This window comes from Neovison vison, chromosome 12, assembly GCF_020171115.1.
Source record: "Neovison vison isolate M4711 chromosome 12, ASM_NN_V1, whole genome shotgun sequence".
NCBI lineage: Eukaryota > Metazoa > Chordata > Mammalia > Carnivora > Mustelidae > Neogale > Neogale vison.
The window spans coordinates 37,891,873-37,913,785 of record NC_058102.1 but is presented as its reverse complement, the minus strand read 5'-3'; the positions used below and the strand labels follow the sequence as shown (position 1 = coordinate 37,913,785).

At 39.1% G+C, this 21,913-nt stretch overlaps 1 protein-coding gene across 1 annotated transcript in view; it reads left to right on the top strand.

Annotated features, from left to right (window-relative positions):
* ACSS3 (acyl-CoA synthetase short chain family member 3) overlaps positions 1-21,913 on the top strand; it is a 158,399-nt gene that overhangs the window by 101,715 nt on the left and 34,771 nt on the right. The window contains exons 9-10 of the mRNA XM_044229251.1: positions 4,242-4,345; positions 19,913-20,008. Coding sequence (XP_044085186.1) covers positions 4,242-4,345; positions 19,913-20,008 — 200 coding nt within the window. The remainder of the gene's footprint in view (positions 1-4,241; positions 4,346-19,912; positions 20,009-21,913) is intronic.

Genomic DNA, 21,913 nt, shown 5'->3' with positions numbered 1-21,913 from the left:
AAAACGTCCTTATTCTTTGCCTACACTGTTGGAATCACCCAAATCTCTTTATGAATTTTTAATACAAATTATTTACATGTATAATGTTCATAATCACAGAGGTTTTCTGCCATATTAGGAATTGAACTGCTTAAAGAAGATATAATTAAAATAAATTCACATTTCCAGCCACAGGATTATCAATAATATGGTCTTTATATTTAAAATTTTGTTTTGTTGCGGTGCCAGGTGGCTCAGTCCTTTAAGCCTCTGCCTTCGGCTCAGGTCACGATCTCAGGGTCCTGAGATCGAGCCCCACATCAGGCTCTCAGCTGAGCAGGGAGTCTGCTTCTTCCTCTGCCCTTCCCCCCAATTTCACTCTCAAATAAATGGATAAAAATCTTTAATAAAAAACAACTTTTTGGTTTTGTTTTTACATAACATCTAAGGACAAAGATGTATTGACCACATTTTAAACTATAAAACTTTACACTAAGCTTTTTCTATTTTAACCTCGTTTTAATAATTTAATGTATTAATATTTGTTTCATTGTACCATATCGGTTTTGTCAGATGAGGTCATATTTGATATCCACATTTTAATATTTTTTAATTTTAATTTTTTTTAAAAAAATTATTTATTTTAGAGAGAAAGAGCAAACACACACACATACACGCCTGAATGTGGGAGGGCAGAGGGAGTGGGAAAGAGAGTCCCAAGCAGACTCTGTGCTAACCCATGGGACTCAATTCAGTGACCCTGAGTTCATGATCTGAGCCAAAATCAGTAGTTGGACACTTAACTGATGGAGTCACCTAGGTGCCCCCCCCACTTTAATCTGAAGCAAGTTATAAATGAATACACATTTGATTATCTAAATTTTATCTCAAATTGCAAATATATATATGGCAAAAAATATGATTTATTCTTTTCTAGTCTTTGTCTCTTATTATTCTTTTTGTTTTCCCATTTTCATCCTTTTTTTCTTTTTCCCTTGAGTGCTCTCAAAGATTTAAATATTACCTTAGCAGCCTTGCGTACTTTGAGAAGTGACTCACCGAAATGATTGATCCACATTATTTTTTTTGAAGACTTTATTTATTTATTTGACAGACAGAGATCACAAGTAGGCAGAGCGGCAGGCAGAGAGAGAGAGAGAGAGAGAGAGAGAGGGAAGCAGGCTCCCCGCTGATCAGAGAGCCTGATGCGGAGCTCCGTCCCAGGACCCTGGGATCATGACCTGAGCCGAAGGCAGAGGCTTTAACCCACTGAGTCACCCAGGCGCCCCTGATCCACATTATTTAAATAGTTTCTTTTTTTTTTTTTTTTAAAGATTTTATTTATTTATTTGACAGAGAAAGATCACAAGTAGGCAGAGAGGCAGGCAGAGAGAGAGAGAGGAGGAGGAAGCAGGCTCCCTGCTGAGCAGAGAGCCCGATGCGGGACTCGATCCCAGGACCCTGAGGTCATGACCTGAGCCGAAGGCAGCGGCTTAACCCACTGAGCCACCCAGGCGCCCTATTTAAATAGTTTCTTAACAAAGACTAGTAATGGGTTCTTTTCTGACCTGAAATTTGAAATTGTGTTTCTCTGCCTTTCATTATTTTTCCTGGTATTTCCCTCCATTATGGACACTCCTACTTTGTTTTCTGATTTCTCCTGCCTATTCTAGGTTCCCCAGACAGAACTTTTAGCATGACTTGCCATTCCTTATTTTTGTACTACACCCAGTTTGTGTTGAATGTACTCAATCTCCTAGACTACTGATTGAGTCTGCGGAAGCCACATGGCTGCTCTTCAGTTCTTTCACTTTTATGATATTCATAAAAAATTTCCTAAAATGGAACTTTTCTCTCTTCAAGTCACTCTTCCATTGTCTGTTTCCACACTCTAACAACACAGCAGGCTTCCTCATTTACTTAGAAGAATGAATCAAGCTGACACAAGTTTTGCCAACTCCCCACCTTGTACTTCATCTTTCTAAGCTTCTAGGAATGTCTGTGTATCTAGAAATCTTAGATGTTTTTATTGGTGTTTGGGTCATGAACATGAATACTCAAGGAGCTCACAGTCCACTGTGGGAAATGGATAAGAAACAAATCAGTATAGAATGAAATACATGTGTATAGCAGAGGACGTAAGTGTATATAGTTGAAGCATGGAGTGGGGATGTCTGAATTTCCATGGATTTTCACGAGATAATAAGAAAATGGTAAGAAATCTCCTATGGCTATATTACACTATGTAAGATGAGTAGGCAGCCTTTTTATTTATTTGGTTTTTACTTTGATGACAATGAATTAACTCTTCAAACATGCATTCCTTTTTTTTTTTCTTGTCAAGTTAAGGTGGTTGGTTTTTTTTTAATTTTATTAATTTTATTTTTTTAAATTTAATTTTATTTTTTTCAGTGATCCAAGATTCATTGTTTATGCACCACACCCGGCGCTCCATGCAATATATGTCCTCCTTAATACATACCACCAGACTCACCTAACCCCCCACCCCCCATAACCTCAATTTGTTTCTCAGAATCCAATCTCTCATGGTTCATCTCCCCCTCTGATTTCCCCAATTCACTTTTCTTCTCCTTCTCCTAATGTTGTCTATGTTATTCCTTATGCTCCACAAGTAAGTGAAGCCATATAATTGACTTTATCTGCTTGACTTATTTCAAGCACACAGAACCACCTGTGGTAACCAACCCAGCACTGACCACTGACCACTCATTACCTAACTTGCTTCAGAAGCTCTGACCCATGCTTCAGTGCAGCTGCCCTTCCCAGTCAGTTTTGCCTAAATCCCAGAATGACAGCCACTTCCTTGAGAAGGCTGGACAAAACCCCAGCTCACACGACATCTCCCAATACAGGAGTTTTTTGATAATTTGATAATTGACTTTCTCTGCTTGACTTATTTCACTCAGCATAATCTCCTCCAGTCCCATCCGTGTTGGGTATTCATCCTTTCTGATGGAGGTGTATATGGACCATATTCCATTGTGTATATGGACCATATCTTCTTTGTCCATTTGTTTGTTGAGGGCATTTTGGCTCTTGCCACAGTTTGGTGACTGTGGCCATTGCTGCTATGAACATTGTGGTACAGACAGCCCGTCTTTTCATTACATCTGTATCTTTGGGGTAAATGCCCAATAGTACCCAATAGTATAATTGCAGGGTCATAGGGTAGCTCTATTTTTAATTTTTTAAGGAATCTCTACACTGTTTTCCAAAGTGGCTGCACTGACGTGCATTCCCACCAACATGCATTCCTTTTTTGACAGACAAGACTATGGAGACATCAAGAATGGAAGAAAACAATCATTCTCTCAATGAACCACCAATAGTGTCAACCCAATTCCATTTGTTTATTTCATCCTTTCTGTTCTGTGGCATGGTGTTCCATGTCAAAAATTTGTCATCTCTTGATAGCCTTATATTCCTTTTGATAAGAATCTTTTGACCTAGAAGGCCACAGTGGCATTTACTTTTATTTATTTTATTTTTTTCTTTAAGATTTTATTTATTTATTTGACAGAGATCACAAGTAGGCAGAGAGGCAGGCAGAGAGAGAGAGAGAGAGGAAGAAGCAGGCACCCTACAGAGCAGAGAGCCCGATGTGGGGCTCGATCCCAGGACCCCGGGATCATGACCTGAGCTGAAGGCAGAGGCTTTAACCCACTGAGCCACCCAGGTGCCCCGGCCTTTACTTTTAAATAACCTGTTTTTCCTATGTATATCCTTGGAATTGGGGAAATATGTGCTTGAAATCAGAGTAATCTTTACCAAAGAAACAATCAAAATGAACAAGAACATCATATTTTTGAGCTTATATGTTGCTTTAGCTGATACTCAAGAGTGTATTTTTGTGTATAGACTTAAATAGAATGCAGCAATCAAATGTGGAGCTAAAATTAGCAGAGAGAATGTCAAGGCGGAAAAGGTTTTTCATCTTTGGTCATTAGATGAATATGACAGGTGTATTACAGTGATCAACTCAGTTGCTCTTCTCAAAACTGAGAAGCTGTAGCTGTGGAGTCTACTTTTGAAGCCCCTCTCTTCAGTGCTGCGATGTGCATTTGGTTACTTTTGGGTCAACATGAACAATGGTTCTCACCATTCTGTAGTATGATATTGTGATAAGAGCACAATAATGACAGAATTAATGTGGTCGGATTCTAGAACATTTAAAAGAATGAGGATGACATTATTCATATTTTCCAGGAATAATTTGAATTCTCCCTACCTCTTGTATTCAGGTTCAAAACATTATTTGTGGCTGGAGAACGATGTGATGTGGATACCCTGGAATGGTCCAAAAAGGTCTTCAGAGTACCTGTCTTAGACCACTGGTGGCAAACTGGTGAGCATTTTCCAAGCATGTACATAAATACTGCAGAGTGTTCAAAAACATTGCAAGGGAGGGAAATTCAGAACTCTGGCCATCAGGCACAAACTCAGGACTTAGGCGGTTCTGGTTTCAGTAAAAATGCACAATTCTTTGGTATTCCTTTTGTTAAAACTATCTCTGCAAATGACATTGATGACCCCCATCTCTTGGTCCCTAGGTGTAGAGTACTGAAGACCTCTTTTGCTTCTTCTCCTCTTTGCTTTGCCTATATCCAGTAAGTCACTACGTCTCAGATTTTCCTTTGACGTGTCTGTTGGATTCATACCACCTCCACACCCCCTTTGCCTTCGAGCTGCGGCAGCTGCATTATTATCTGCTCCGATTTAAATTCTCCTTATCAGCCATCTCTGTTCTCTCTGCTCTCCCTATACACCTTGCAGGTTTGTCCCAGAGTGTTTATTTATTTATTTATTTTTTTAAAGCACTGATTCTCTCATAAGATTTTCTGTGGTTCTCTGGCTCCCTTCTTGTGTTCCATAAAGCCATATCTCTTCTGCCTAGCATGGAAGACAGAGCAGTGTATCTTTTCCCAAAACATTTTTCATTGTCTACATAACTGACTTATTTACTGATTTTGTTTATTCTCTCTTTTTCTCCCGCTAAGTGATCCTTGGGAAGCAAATTGTTGTATTAAGTAGATATAACATAAGATCTGACACAATTTTTTTTTAAAAAACACCTCTCTGCTGCTTCTTTTGAGGCATAATTTTGTACATATATGAAAGTAAGTAGATTATTTAGGACCTGTTTTCCCTGTCACTAAGTGTCAAAATTTTGTTGGGTTTTCCATTTGACCCATTAAAGTAACTGTGAGCTATGAGAACCTTGTGGGCTTCCTCTGCACATACTTTAGTTCAATTCCACTTGGTTCTATAAATTAGATCAACCCTCTTAGATTAATGTTTCCAGAATGTTCATCTTCTGAGTAACTGCGGCAGAGTGTCAAATTTGAATTAAAAAATTAACAAAGTTTCTTTGCAAAAAATAAGTCTGATTTTTTTTTTAAGATTTTTCATTTATTTATCTGACAGACAGAGATCACAAGTAGGCAGAGAGGCAGGCAGAGAGAGAGGAAGAAGCAGGCTCCCCGCTGAGCAGAGAGCCCGATACGAGCCTCGATCCCAGGACCCTGGGATCATGACCTGAGCCGAAAGCAGTGGCTTTAACCCACTGAGCCACCCAGGCGCCCCCAGTAAGTCTGATTTTTAAAATGATTAGAAGATCAAGTGAGAAACTAAAATTGAAGTTCAGTGTTAGGTATTTTAGAATGCTTTGATATTGGTAAATGATTTTTTTTTATATTATCTTCTTGTGTATTGCTCTTTGGAAAAACATGTTTCCCATATTGTGACATAAAATATAAAACGAGTGGTCAGAGTGGGATACAGTTTCTTTAAGTACAAGGCAAACCAAGAAGTGTTTCTAGTCTTTCTAGTTTTATTTGTCAGGAGAGAAATTCCTCATCTGGATTCAGATTTGCGACTATTTAGGAAACAAAAAAGATAAGACATAATTCAGAGAAAGAGCAATGCCATATGGAGAAATACGTAAAAACAAGTGAAGAATTATTGCCTCTGCAGAGAAAACTATTTATAGAAATGCTGCATCCCCCATTCCCCAGGAAAGTTCTGACAGTTATTCTCTTGGGCCGGGAGAGGAAAATATCTTGTCCATTTTTTGAGGTGGTTTTCCTTTCCTGGCCAAAGTGAGGGGTTGTTTCCCACACTGCGACCTTCCTCGAATGTTTGTGGAAGAATGTTGTTTTCCCCCCACTGAAGGTCACTATGCCACAGCTTACTGAAGGGAAACCAGCACATTAATAAATAAAATCATGATTCTCTTCCTTTTTCTTAATATTATTATACACAATGGCATGTGCAGATGTATGTAGTTAGTGTGTCCGGGCTTACAGAAAAGCTTACTGACGCCTGAGAAACAAGCATCTGAGGCCCCTGGTGGGTACTGGGTTTCGTGTGAATTTGCAGGTTTTCTTTTATGTATTGTTCAGAGCAAATTAATAGCCACATTACGCCAGGATGCTGTCACTTTAATCAGGGTTGAATGGGTGCTCAATACAGTGGAAGACAGTGGATTTCTACTAGTCATGACTGATTCTTTCTGTCCCCTCTTCATCTGATTTTATAGAATTTGATACTGTGTCAAGTGAAAGTACACAAATTCCTACACATGGAGAGATAGGCAGTAGCCGGCTAGGTAGGTCATTTCAAACTTTATGAAAGAAATTCATCCTAGGTGATGCAGATGTCAGCCACTAACAAAATCTAGTTAGGATTTTTATTCTGTTGTCTAGAGGAAGTCATTATTTTCAAAGATGTAGGTTGTGGTAATCGCGAAGTGATACTGGAGTTTAATATTTGCAGCCATTCACTTTTCTTAAGGTCATATCACATTAATGTTGAATCTCCGGAGAGGGGGGGGGAGGCAAGTACTTTGTGGGTTATTATTAACTCTTAGGAAAAAGAAAGGAAAGGTCGATATTTCTGACACGGTCATCAATTTCCTAATGTTTTACATATGAGATAGTTGGGGGTGTATTTCCACAAGAGGTATACCAATAAAAACCTGATAACATTTGGAGAAATGCTAAGCTTTGGCCAAAGGAGTGCTTTTCATTTCAAATGTCAGGTTTTCTACAAGATCTCTTTTCTTTTTATTGACTTAGAAATTGATTTTTTTGTATAATCATACACTCTTACAAGCCTTCCATACAATGTATAATTTATGAATTTGCTCTCTGATCACATTAATATATGGGCACAAATGAGCTGTTTTAAAATGGTGATGTATGATTTGGAATTAATTAGGGCTATGTTAAATAACTAAAATGTATGAATGAAAATTGACTAATTCCTGTGACTTGAGATGTAAGAAGGCACTCTGCAGAAAACCCATTTCATTACCATGTTGTTTTTGTTACATAAGTGAAATTTGTATTTGTGACTACAGATTTCTAGTGACTAACATTCTCTTTTGGCCCCTAAATATCCACACTCTTTAGTATCTGATTTATGTAATATCTAAGATTTCTAAATTGAGAACTAATCTGTGGAAAATTTGAGAACTGATCAACTCCTTGTAGGAATACTTTAATAAAGACCACTGTTCAGGGGCACCTGGGGGGCTCAGTGGGTTAAAGCCTCCGCCTTCAACTCAGGTCATGATCCCAGGGTCCTGGGATTGAGCCCCGCATCGGGCTCTTTGCTCAGCCGGGAGCCTGCTTTCTCCGCCTGCCTCTCTGCCTACTTGTGATTTCTGTCTGTCAAATAAATAAATAAAACCTTTAAAAAAAAAAAAAAAAGACCACTGTTCAACATGACTGAAATATTAAGTACTTGTTTTGGGTTGTTATAGTGATAGTTGTGATAGCAAACATGTGGTTTCATAAAGAAAATTCATCTTGGTAAAGTTTGATGGGGATGGTTGTATCCACATGGTTTGTAAATCTGGATAAAAGGCAAATTGTTGTCATTTACCCAGATGTCTTATCTTCCTAGCAACTTATCTATAAAATGACTGAAAACATCTGGATTAGAGACTGAATTTTCCATTTTCTTTTGTACAGAGAGAGAAACAGAGGTGCTACAATCATCATTTACAAGGGGGAAATTAAGAGAATAGAAAATTGTCCTATTAAGATATGGTAATTCATGTGCAGAAAAAAATATGGTAAGATATGGTAATTCATGTGCAGAAAAAAATCAACAGCCAGAACTTCATTATCCTCAGGTGTACAATCACCAGAAAACCACTGTACCGTTATTAATCATTTTTCGCTTTTCCAGAAATCAGATACAGGAACAACATTGTAGAGAGAAAGAGTTGTCTGTGTAGTGCCTGGTGTCCTTTGCAGGAAGGTTTTTTGTTTTTTTGTTATTTCTGATTGAAGATAACTATAAGGAATGGTTTTCCTTATAACTGAATGACTAAGTACAAACAAGCAAACAAACAAAAAGCTTCCTTAAATTTCAGAGACTAATTACTAAAACCCAAAACATAATAGACCTTTTCTTTTTTTTTTGAGGTTTTTCACCTTTCCTCTCTTCTCCTGTCCTTTCCTTGCTATTGACTGCTAAGCTATGATACTACTGGTTTAGAAATCATGGTAACCAGAGCTTGGCGTCCCACTTTTTAATGTTATTTAGGTGGAAACACTATTTCTTCACATGCCATCAGTCAGCTAATGAAAGACAATGACTGTGAGGTTAGAATACTCAAGTTCCACGAAGGCTTTTATAAAAGACAACTTGGTAAAGTGTTGAGATGAAAGGAATCCATGATTCTTCCCATCTGCTGCCAAAATATTATCTGTGTGGTCCCCCTCAGAAGATACAGAGCTGACATGGAAAGTGTTTCAAGTACCTTATGCCCAAGTAGAGAGGAAGTAATAGAGGGGCACCTGGTGGCTCAGTGAGTTAAAGCCTCTGCCTTCGGCTCTGGTCATGGTCTTAGGGTCCTGGGATCGAGCCCTGCATTGGGCTTTCTGCTCAGAGGGGAGCCTGTTTCTCCCTCTGCCTGTCTCTCTGCCTACTTGTGATCTCTCTGCCTCTGTCAACTAAATAAATAAAATCTAAAAAAGAAAGAAAGAAAGGACATGAGAGCTGCCAACTGGTGCAGCAATTGGGTGGTTTTGTTTGTTTGTTTTTTTTTACTTGTTTGGTTTCTATCACTTTAATGGAGAAGTAAGATTCTGCATAGAATTTCAAGAGCCCCGAGAAGGGATTTCAATGAGAAAATATAAGTCACGTAGTAGATTGAGACATTGGTGACAACTTAAGTTATTGATCTTTCTTTATATGCCTTGAGCCATCTTTGCTGAGTTCTTATGTCTTAGAGTAATCACAGTATTTCAGTCTCTGGTTGAACTGCTACAGTTTTAATTGCAATTGCCAGTTCTGAAGTCACTATATTCTATATATAGCCTAAATCCTCCTTCTTTGAGGAGTCTGATAATGCTGGATTTTATTAAAGTGGTTCCAAATCCTCCAGCAAATTTCACTCATGCTACTTCTTAAATCAAAATTATTGATCCTAAAAGTACACACAACCCTAATACCATATTATTAAAATGTGTCAAGGCTACTTGACATGATAATCCTTATTTTTGCACAATTTGAGAGGATGTACTTTCTAAGAACAGACAACTTGGACAACAGCTTGAACCACAAAAATTGGTGAGGCTGACCTAATTTAGTCCATATCCTTAGGTTTATCTGGATAAGCTCCATTAGCCCAGGATTTTTTTTTTAAGATGGCAATATACTTTCTTTACAAAAATCAAATCCACAAAAATTGAATAATTAATTGCAGTTTAATAACAATTACCCTGAACAGGGATCTCTGTGATAAATGGTACAGGTTCAAATATAGTCCATCTCATTCCTCCTAGCTAGACTAACTGTGCAACCCATAGCCAACATCTGACGATTTGATATAAAAGGTAGCAAAGTTTAAGCCACTTTTTTTTCCGGATCATCCTCTTCCTTTGTTACTCCTGCTTTCTCAGACTTTCTACTCTTGTGCATAAGTTCATACACTTTTTGCCAAGAGATTCTAATCTGTCAGTTTATACTCCTAAATTTAGTCCATAGTGGGAAATGTTTTTCATCTTTGGAATTCAGCATTGGAAGCTTTATGATTCTTATTATTTCTACCTTTTTAGAAATATATTTGACAACTATGTGCAAAATGTGTGACTTTCTTATAACTCGAATGTACTTTGCCCCATGCAAAGTCCTGTCTATTTTTTTTTTAAGATTTTATTCATTTATTTGACAGACAGAGATCACAAGTATGCAGAGAGGCTGGCAGAGAGAGAGGAGGAAGCAGGCTCCCCACTGAGCAGAGAGCCCGATGCCGGGCTCGATCCCAGGACCCTGGGATCATGACCTGAGCTGAAGGCAGAGGCTTTAACCCACTGAGCCACCCAGGTGCCCCCAAAGTCCTGTCTATTTTGCTGCAGGATGCTTTTCTAGGACTAAGGTGTAAGAAGCTCTATATGGGTGACATGGGGTGACATGAAAGTGAGGAAAGCCTCTTCTTGGTGACTTACCTTGAAGATGCTATCTTTAATTATTTGCAAGCTCTTCTCTGGCTTGGGTGCCCATAGTCGCTAGCAAACGCTTCTCCGGCTGCAGATCTCAGCGTGAAATACACTTATGTACAACCAAATGCTGCCTTCCTGTGTTTACTTTCTAACTCTTCGTTATTCCTGGCTTTTGGGTTTTACTTAATGTCCGAGTCCGAGTGGTCTAGCTTCATTAAAGTACAGATCTGTATTTCAAAGACAATGAGTTGCACTAACTCTCGAAATGCACACTGTGGAATTCAGAGTGCTGGGCTGAAGTGGGCTGTGCTGGCAATGCCTTCGCCCCATGACCTGGGCTGTGCAGGGTACATACACCCCAGGCCACCTTTGGATAGTAGCCTGCAGAGTCTTCAGTGATGTGAATGAATCACTACTGTCTGCTGCCTTTCTGGGTTTCTCAATGCAGTGATCAAAAATAAACTCATTTCTTTTTTTCTCATTCATGGGGAAGACATTTTACGTAGTTTAGCGTGAGAAGTTGTGATTAAGGGAAAGAACAGTTCTATGGATCTCAGCAGTGTTCAGCTAGGGATGACAGTATCCATCTGCTGAGAAAGAAAACGTCCTGACGTCATCTTTGTTGCCTGGCAACAGTATTTTTTTTTTCTCACTTAGAGCAATCTTCATTAGTTTAAGGTAGGTAATTTTTACTGATCATTTGAGAAGCAGGGGCTTAGAAGTAAGCTCCATGAATTTGATTTGTGGAAGGAATAATCTCTTGTCAAATGTAAGGCAGGCTTGATGAGGCTTTTCTTTTTGAAAGTGAGTAACTGTTGACAAATTTTTAATCCATCTGAAAATGAATCTTTCAAGTCAAATAGCAGCCATTGAATCAGACCTTGTCCTCTTTACAGCATGATAATGTAGAAAGAACATCACGTTGGGTTTTTCCCCCCAAATATGATTACATGAAATAGTTCGTATATGTATAACTGCTTTTTAGAATATGTATTTGTACTCATTATTGTTTTAGTGATAATGTTTTCACAGAAGAGTGAACACTGGAAAATCAAGTAATAATATAAAGTTGGTTTGGTCTTTGAAACGTCATCTATTCTAATCCTCCTACCTTTGACAAGAATCACATTTAATACACTCCTGAAAGGTGAAAATCTGTTATGTTTTTGTAGATCTTTATAAGAAAAAAAGAATTCCTAAGCCCTCCCTTGACTATCTGGAAAATTCTCTTTCCCGCTGTTGCATGTAAACCCCTACACTGCAGGTCCATCAACCCTCCAAATAGTTCCCAATTCCTCTTTTTGCTGTCAGTTCTGATTTTGAAAACCACAGGTGACTATTCTCCTTGGAAAAGCAATGTAGGTGGCGGAAAGTGTTGCAGAATCCTAATAGGACAGCCCTTAAATTCTGGTTCAGCAACTGACCTGATAGCCAGGCCAAGTTCTTGATCTTTTGCTTAAACTTTATCTTGTGGGCTCATAGAAAGCTTGAAATGAAGTGAAATATGTACAAACGATGCAGCAGACTTCCCGGGCTATCCTAAGACTCAATAGACATGTTCCTTTTTCTTTCCTTTTTCTTTCCTTTCTATGAATCACGCTTCACGAATATGAAGACCATCTTCAGGCTCCTGGCCTGTAGGTAATCCAGACTCAAGAAAACTTGGAACATAAGGGCTCAATTTATACATGAGGAAAAGTAATCATAGAGAGTTTAATTTCTCAGAGTCAACCAGCTAGTTAAGATTAGAATGGAAGCTCTCCTCGCCCTCTTGTCCGGAGCCCTCCCTTCCTCGGTCTTATCTTAAGCCTTCATTAATTCAGTGTATCTTATCTGACTCAACTGCAAGTTATTTATGAGTTTTCCCACAGTTACAGGCAGTAAGGAGCTGGTAAAGGAGAAGGATAAGACCCCAGCTCAAATTAATGGTCTGCTTCCAGTACAAAAAGTTAGGCTGCTTTGAATTAAGTATTTTAAACAGTAATCGTACCATCTCAGGAACACAAAGATTAAATTGATTTTCTTTCACCAGTGTACATCTCACTGCTCTGCTTTCTTTCTGCTACCACCATTCAAGTTATTTATAGCGCACTGTATAGATTCAGAGGTGGAGAGAATGGTTTCTTTACAAATTGCTTTTATGCCCATCATGATGCTGTGATTAATATGACTCAGCGGTACTAGGTTGCTGAATTGATTGATTTCCAGGACTTCAGCTGTCTGCCTGGGCCACCAACTTCTAAATCTATACTGCTTAAATATAGTGTTTCTAGAACCACGGTGTGTACAGAATAGCGATTTTCAAGTGCGACAGGAGCTCTTATCAATGGAGTTGGTTTCTATGAACCTGCCACTGTGTTCTTCCTCTTAACCCTCGCTCACATGTACTCCTCTTTCCACGTTGCTTTTCATGTGTGAGCCAAAACCCTCAGGTGGTCCCTCGACTTCTCCCTCTTGCTCTTTCTCCAGACCCAAACAGTCACCAAGACCATGTGACCCAGAGCATAGCTCAGATTCGGACTCCTCTCCCACTCCCCCGCATCCTCATCAGACTGCCAGCATCTAATGGACTTCTGGCTCTGAACTGGGATCCTTGGCTTAGTGCTCCAGTTTGCAACTGAAGAGATTTTTCTACCGCGTGGTCCTGTGCAATCACTTCTGCTAAACCCCTTGTTTCTCCCCTTGTTTCTGCAATGATATCCACATTTCTCACCATGCCATAGAAGATACTCTGTGATCTGCCTCCACTTGTCTCTCTCACCTTGTCTCTCGTTCTCTCTTAGCCGCCCAGTTGCCCTGAGCTTTGCTGTGCTGAATAACGCGGTCAGTCCCTTGATGGTCAAACTGCTCAACCTTTGAACATGCCATTTCTGTGTGGCATGTCTTCTCACCCTGGACACTGCCTTCTCATTAAAAGAAATGCCTTTCAGAGAATTCCATAAATATGTATTGAAGGACTGACCTTTGAATATCATTCTTGGGATAAGAAAATGTTGGAACAGAATTATAATGGTAACATAGAGCTTTTTCTCCTCTGAATCCTCTACTCTCCCAGTCCCCGACTCATTTTAAAATTGCATTATTCTGTGACTTGCTATTTATTTTTTAAGAACTCTGACCTTAATAATGGGAACTGGAACCTAAACCCATGTAAGAAGTATGTATTTAATAGTCAGTAAACATTTTCTGAGCATGAAAGGTCAGTCCCTAGACTGTGTTTGGTCCTGCTGATTCAAATGGTTCCCAAGCACCCAGGAACAACCAGATTTCAACTACTGGCTAGGAGAGGGTTTTTTTGTTTGTTTGTTTTGGTTTGGTTTGGTTTTGGTTTTGGGTTTTTTTTTTAGGAGAGTTTTCAGATCATTATATGCACAATGTTTTTTTAAGAATTGCAGTAGTTCTTTTTTTTTTGAAAAATTTTATAATATTTTTAGTGGCTAGTGTTCCAAGTGCCTATTACTGTGCAAAAAAAAAAAAAAATCAAAACCTAGCAGCTTAAAACAACATCCACATATCATGGTTTCTTGGGTGTGTGTGCTGGGCAACGATCGGCAGGGCTTTTGTGTTCCACATACTGATTTTTGTTTGTTTGTTTCCATGTACTGTTGATCGAGACAACTCAGGCAGTATTTGGTGGTGAATGGCTGGTCTGGTGGGTCCTAGATGGCTTTACTCTCATGCTTTGGAATGACTGGAAGGCTAGAGTCAGTCAGGACTGTTGATGTGAATGCCTGCAAATGGCATTTTTAGTGCGGAAGATTCCAAATAATGGGCCATTTTACATGGTAGCTCAGAGGTTCCAGAGAGAGAGTGATTTAAAACCCTTCAGGCCTGTGCCTGGAAACAAGGAATTGCTTCTACTCTTTTCTCTTAGAACCATCAAAAAGCAGCCCAGATTCAAATAGAGAGGACCCGCCTTTCAGTAAGATGAGGCTGAAGCATATTGCAACCATTCTTAATCTCCACGGTGGGTCAGTTTCTAAGTTGTGGATATAGTCTTCTGAATTCTTCAATATAATTTCCCCTTTGCTCACCATTCATCAATAACTTCTGTCAATATTTTCATATCTATCTTGCCAACATATGTATTTTTGTTCAACATGTAGTATTTACAAAAAAGAATCATACTCATTCTGTTTTATAGATTTTCTAAACAATATTTTGTAAGAATTATTTCCTATCAGATATTTTTCTATGATGTTTGAATATCTTTGCATTCTTAATTTGGCTTAATCTCTATTTTTGAACAATCTTCTAAGCATTAATATAAATAATACTGTGATAAATGCTTAATATTTGTGAACTCCCACAAATAATTGTTATATGTGTTCCATAAAGTGTGTGTACAACTGTGTTAAAGAGTATGTGCATTTTTAAGGGCTTTTGTAGTTGCCAAAGTGCCTTTCAGAAATATTGTGTTGATCTATACACACACTAACACTTATGTAACAAAAAATGATTATCTTTGGCTTATGTGGGCGGTCTGTCTCCCTTGCACCACCTGACTGGTCCTTAGTCTTTCTGCTAGTCTAGTGAATTCTTATATGAGAATGAATTCTCCCATTCCTCATGTTCAGGAAGCCACAGAAATCTCAATATGAAACAACTATTCTAATACACCCTCTGTCCATGCATTTTCTCAGACACATCTCTCTCAAAACCCCAACTAAAATAAACCTGATCACAGAACCTGGATGTTGTAAAGATATTTACATAAATTTTATTTGCATTGTTGTTAGTCATTAACTTTTTGTTCAAAAGCCCTCATTAGCTTGCAGGATCACTTAGACTGAAAGCTTAAGGTCTTACAAGGACTTCAAAGTAGTTTTAAATGATCTGTCTCCTCACTACCTATCTAAGCTTATTTCCTGTTAATACTTTCCTCATTTATTCAGCTTCAATAACACCAACTGCCTAACTATTTCTTTTTTATTTTTTAAGATTTTATTTATCAGAGAGAGAGAGAAAGAGAGCATGCACACAGCGTGCAGAGCTGGAGAGAGAGGCAGGCTACCTGCTGAGCAAGGAGCCTGAGGTGGGACTCGTTCCCAGGACCCTGGAACCATAACCCAAGATGAAGGCAACGGCCTAACTGACTGAGCCACCCAGGCGTCCCAAGATTTTTCTTTTTTTTTATTTGAGAGAGAGAGAGAATGAGAGAGAGAGAGAGAGCATGAGAAGAGGGAGGGTCAGAGGGAGAAGCAAACTCCTGCTGAGCAGGGAGCCCAATGCAGGTCTCAGTCCCGGGGACTCCAGGATCATGACCCGAGCTGAAGGCAGTCCCTTAAACCAACTGAGCCACCCTGTGGCCCCTGCCTAACTATTTCTGAACCACTCTAGGAATAAACTTACCTCAGGACCTTTGCACTTGTGGTTCCTTTCTCATAAATTCTTTGTCCTTAGATGTCACGTCACACGGGTCCTCACTTATTTCAGGTCTTTACTGAAATGTTGCCTTCTTGGAAAGGTCTTTCTGGCCACCCCAAAATTACAGTTCTTTCCCATCACATCTCATACCCTGTCTGTGCTTTTTAAAATTTTCTTGGTGCTCATCACTCTTTAACATGCCGTATGGTTTATTTATGTCTTTCATCATTTGTCTCTCCAACTAGAATGTGAACTCCTTGACCATAGGAATTGTGGTCACTTTTGTTTACTCTTTTATCCCCAGTTCGAATGACAGCCTAGCACGCAAAAGCTGCTCAACTAATATTCGATAATAAGAGATATGCCCCACCAAACCACCATTCGCGAATATGAGAGACCGGGTTCACTCTCTGCTGCAAGGATTTTTCTTGCTCTGAGACACAGTCTGGGTGATTTCTCTTCAGCTTTCTGTGTTCTCCCTAAGAACCTTACAAGTGGTGCAGTTATCTATTTCATTCTTCTCCTTGTCTGTAAGAACTATGCAAACTGGGGCAAATGGCTTAAATTTTCTAGGTTAGTCCTTCGTATTTTGCATTTGTAAAAAGAATGTTCCCTTTTCTCCCTATTTCCCTATGTAGTTGGATTAAATGCAATAATATAAACAAAAAGCACTTTGCATAGTACACAGCATAATTCCTATTTGAAAAAAAAATGTATATTCGTTTCCATTCCTTTTCTTTCTTTAGCGTTAGAAGTTTTAAGGAAAATTCCTTTCAGTAACAGTTCACTAATGCAGTAAGGTAGAGAGGCAGTAAGTGAAGTGTCTGCGTTAGCCGTTAATGCAGTATGACTATAAATGTACCAAAATAACGTAGTCTTCACAAGCTTCAGTTCTTGCCATCTTCTTCCTGGGTGTCTCTTTCTAAGATTAGGTATCTTTGGAACGATTTCTCCAAATGAAGCATCCAATTCTGTTCTTCAAAGAGAACATTCTGGTTGGCAGCTATTTCCCGGTCACAGTGTGGCATCCGGATTTCCTGTCTCCCTAGATAACTGTTAGCTGGTTAATTATAGCCTGGACAGTGTGAAGCAGATGATTTTAGAACATCTTTGCAGTGGGGTTTTGGGAGTCCTTAGAAGTTTGGTTCAGGCCGGCAGGATGCCCGAGGGCTTGCCCCAGCCAGAAGCCTATTTTGCACACGGACCAGCCTGAGAGCCAGGGTGGGTGCAGTCCATGTGTGTGAATGTGTGAGCACACGGGCGTGCACCTGCCGTGCAGGTGGGTCGGTACATTCTTTAGGCCTCAGGATGCTCAGAGATAGAGAGAAAACCAGCATTCCTGTAACAACCATGATGGTCGTTCTCACCCCCACTCCTGTCCTAACTATGGCTCCCTGTGTGGAGCCGAGGAACTGGCATTTTGGATCTTCTACACATCACTACCAACAGCTGGTTTTCCAGACCCGCAAGTGAATCTAACTAAAGTCAGCAAGAGACTCGAATGACGTATGTCATCTACTTTAAGAATCTGAATGGATAATCCTTTTCATTGCCCTTAAAATTCTAAGTAATCATACAGAAAAATGTTCTGTTCATACATCTTATAATCATTAACTAGATCAAAACAACTAAAGGTTCAAAAATTATAAGTACGGAGTCACTACACGGAGATGCTTACGATTCAGTCAAGTGTGTGCGGCATCAGCCCACTGGGGCAGGACAAACCGACAGCACATCACTGACTCATTCTTGTGTCTTTGTTTAAGACGAGGTTCTTGTCTCACTTCCTCTTCCCGTATCTCCTTTCTCCCAACGTCGAGGAAGAAGGCCCGAGGGCCCGCATCCTTCCTGAGAATCCACCAAACGCGAGATGCAGCAGAGTGCCGTTAGAGTTTTGTTGTGGTGGTTTCATGTTTGTTTCTCCTTCAGACAGCAGGTCCTGAAGCCACTGGAAGGTTCACTTGTAGCTTCTAAGGCCTTCTGTTGACACGTTGCTCAGAGGCTTTGCGGTGTTAAGAAATGTAGAGATTTGAACTTGGAATGACTGAACGCCTCTGGGGTAAACCAACCACAATCAGACACACTTTGAACATAGAAGATACTTCAGCAGCTGCTTCTCTGCCCGGGCTTTGAGGGGGAACAGAAGCGTCCTAAGGGGGACATCTCCCTTCGTCCTGTGTCCTAGTGGCTCCTGGTGCTGGTGTCACCTTGCTGTCTGCACACCTTCCTTTAAGCTCCGCACGCTCACTCTCATTCGACAGGGGTCGGCTCCCTCGACCGCTACCTCACCGCTTTTGTCTCTCTGTCAGTTTGGAGGACAGCTCAGGTCACTCTGGAGACATTTTTAAAAAGGCGAAGGAAAAAATGTTGCTAACCTTTGCAAATGGCGGGGGGTGGGGGGGTTACTCCCTGCTTTGTTTATGTTGTAGGGAGGAAAGGCAGGGGTACTGCCTGACTGCTGGAATGCGATTTTGTGTATTACCTGTCCATTCTCTTTGTTATGGCATGAACACATTTGAAACACTTGTCATTTGAAAGTTCTTTAACATCGGAAATGTCTGCTCTGGTGACTTGCTGCTTCTCCTCAGCGGTGACCATATGGCTTAGCACCTTAAGCACTGGACTGTGACTTGGGAACTGTGTTTTAATGTTCTAGAGTCCATCTTCCGTTATTGAAGCGAGCTGAGCCACCATCCATAACATGTGAATAATAAACCGAGCTACTCTGAAAAGTAAAGAACAGTAATAAATTCTTCCCACCATTCTGAAGCGATATAAATGTGTAATAAATTATGGTAGAAGCCATAGTGGAAAGAATACATTCTGAGTCCTTAGGAAGATAGATGTTTTTTAATATTTTGGATTGCTTTGGATCTAATTGGTTTGGCAGTTGATCCCTTGGGTATATGTGCTGTCTCTGTGTGTATTAAGCCACTAGTTCCACTTTTCACAGTCAATACATCTCATCCTGCTCCTCTACACACGCACATCTCCTATTTAAAAGACCGTGCTAACCCCAAACTTGAGTTCACCAATAATAACAAATGCATTTGTGCGTAAAAATAATCACTTTTATGGATTTATGAATTTATGGCTATCATATAATTGCTGCTATTATTTTTACTATTAGCAACTTGAGACAGAAAACAGGTTTATCATTTTGTTCATCCGTGCAGATTAATTGTGGCAAAGTCTCTGGTTTTGATGAAATAATAGCACAGCATAAATGTCCTCCTTTCCCTCCTTCCTTCTTGCCTGCTTACCCGACTGCCTGCCTTCTAGAAGCCCAGGGACAGCAGTTTGAGAGCAGTTTAATAAAGCAATGTTAAGTTCAGCTTTAGATACAAGCTCTCTGGGCAGCTGGAGTTCTTTAAAAATGAGAGAAGATATTGTTCATCTATTCCCCCAAAATCTTTGGGTTACTTATTCCAGAGATTAAGCCATAAGTAACAAATATCTTGCATGTAGCTTTTATTTACCATGATAAAAACTTTTAGGTAAATTAAGAGAGAGCATCTTTTCTAGAGATCTTTGAGTTCTTGGTATATGTTTTATTTTTTATCTTTTTTAAAGATTTTATTTATTTATTTGACAGAGATCACAAGTAAGCAGAGAGGCAGACAGAGAGAGAGGAAGAGAAGCAGGCTCCCCGACGAGCAGAGAGCCCAAAGATGTGAGGCTCGATCCCAGGACCCTGGGATCATGACCTGAGCCGAAGGCAGAGGCTTTAACCCACTGAGCCACCCAGGCGTCCCTTGGCATGTGTTTTAAAATTACCACAGCCACATAATTCTGCATTCTTCATGCACATCGATTCATAACCAAGAATGTCTGAGAGACCTTTTTTTCAGAAGCATTACTCTATACATTGTTCTCAATTCGTGTCCTTAAGTTTTAAAACTCTTAATCTGGTGTTGATTACTGGATCTTTTTTTTTCATTTTTAAATAATGCATTTCCTCCCTTCATCTATTCCTTGTGCAGATAAATTCTGTGGCAAACTGGGGGATTTGGGGCAGGGCATACACTGAAGAAACATCATGATCTCAAATTTAAATGTTAAATGATAAATAATATTTATTTCTCCAGAGACTGGATCCCCAATTACAGCATCATGCATTGGATTAGGTAATTCCAAAACACCTCCTCCAGGACAAGCAGGAAAAAGTGTTCCAGGATACAATGGTAAGAAATGACCCTGATTATTTGCAATAAATTTGGTTATTTTTCCATGTCTAATGCGAATCAAACTGCACAGTAGGTGCTTAAAAGTATTTGATTGAATGAATACTTCGTACTATAAATAAATGCATTAATTCTGTTATTAATCCATTGGTTCAAAAATAAGATTGTTGACTTCCAAGGACATGTTCTAAATGACTGTCATAACCAAAAAAACAGTATTTATAAGGCACTTTAAGGATATGGCTATAAATTAATATGTATGGAATACTTGCTTGCTGCAGACTACTTTGCATACATCATTTCATTTAATGATGAATTATAGTTAATTCAGAGGTATCATTACCATCGTAAAGATGTGTTAACTGGTGCCAGGAGAGGCTGAATCACTTTCCTGAGGTAATATGGCTGATGAGGTCCTCTAGACAATGCACACCGTTGTGTTTTATTTTGTTTGTTTCTTTGCATGTTTTTGCTACAAAAGTTGCAGTGTTTCCCATTACCTATGCTACCTTTTAATTTAGGAGTGATGATAAGTCTTCTGAGCCTTGCTGTCTAAAGATAGATATAAAAAGTAAAGATTCTAAATAGAAAAATCGCTTCATCCATGCTGCTAGTATGTGACGAGAAGATATAATATATTTTAAATATTTGTTTTTAGATTGTTGGTAGTAGCTTTGATAGTTCAGTAATTTCCCTTGGGCTCCACTTGCTAGTTGCATAACTTATACAAGTCACCTAACTTTTCAGAAATTCAATTTTCTTATTTCTAAATGGAAACAATAATTCCACATGCTTCCTGGGGTCATGATGTAACACGAGGGAACATTACACAAGCACTTGCCAGTCAACAGACTGAACTAAGTCTTAGCTCGCCGTGTGCTGCTATTTCAGAGAAGCCAGACAGACTGACCTGATTTAAACTTACACGTTCACTTCACAGACAAGGAATACAAAGAACAGGAGTTATTTTATATGTATAAGGTCACAAAATTTAGCTTAATAGATGTATGAGGAAAATCCATCTTTGGGAGACAGAATACAGTTCCTACATAGTTTCTATTTGCTTGTAAATTATAAAATATAGAGACTTATCCTTTGCCTCTCTGACATAAAAATATTTTATTTTCTTTCTAGTACAATGATTAGTTAAATGTGGATCATTTGACTTAGCCTAACGCAGATGTATTTATAAAAAGAAAATTTAGTTTTTTTTTTTTTTTTATGGCAGAAATAGATATTCTGTGAAGTCAATGACTTTTCCAGGCATGGGAAGGTGAACCTAGCTTTAGTGAAATCCTCACTTTGAACGGTTCTATCATCCCTGCTCCTTTTATCAGAAAAATTGCTTTGTGTTGAGCCATTTTTAGGGGCTGATGTTTGTGGGAGATGTTAAATACATTTCCCTTTCAGTATTTTTATATCCAGCTTTAAGAAAGAGTTAAGCTTTGATGCCTCATGAAATTTCAGTACAGAAACTTCTTGTCTGAAAGCCATCGGCTTACTGATCACATAGGTTAAATGTTAGAACTGAGGTATCTATACCCAAGGAGGTAGTGGTTTTATGACTTATGATTTTTATGTTTTGTGATTAGAGATTCAGAAGCATAATGTAATATTCAGTATTATAATAAAAAAAGTGGTATCCACTTGGGAAAGGAAAGATAACCATTTTTTGTGTGTGAAAAATACTCAATGTAACCTAAGTGTCGCATGCATTGAGTACCTTACACAAGCTTGTCACTTTTTTCTTCAAGTAATTCTTAAAACAACACTGAGAAAAGAATCACTCTTACTTTTTATACAGAGACATCAAAGGCGTAATACGTGTACAGGGCCACAGAGAAAATTGGTCACTGTAGTGGGATTTGGGGAAACATAGTGAGGCATGACTTCTACCCTTAATGA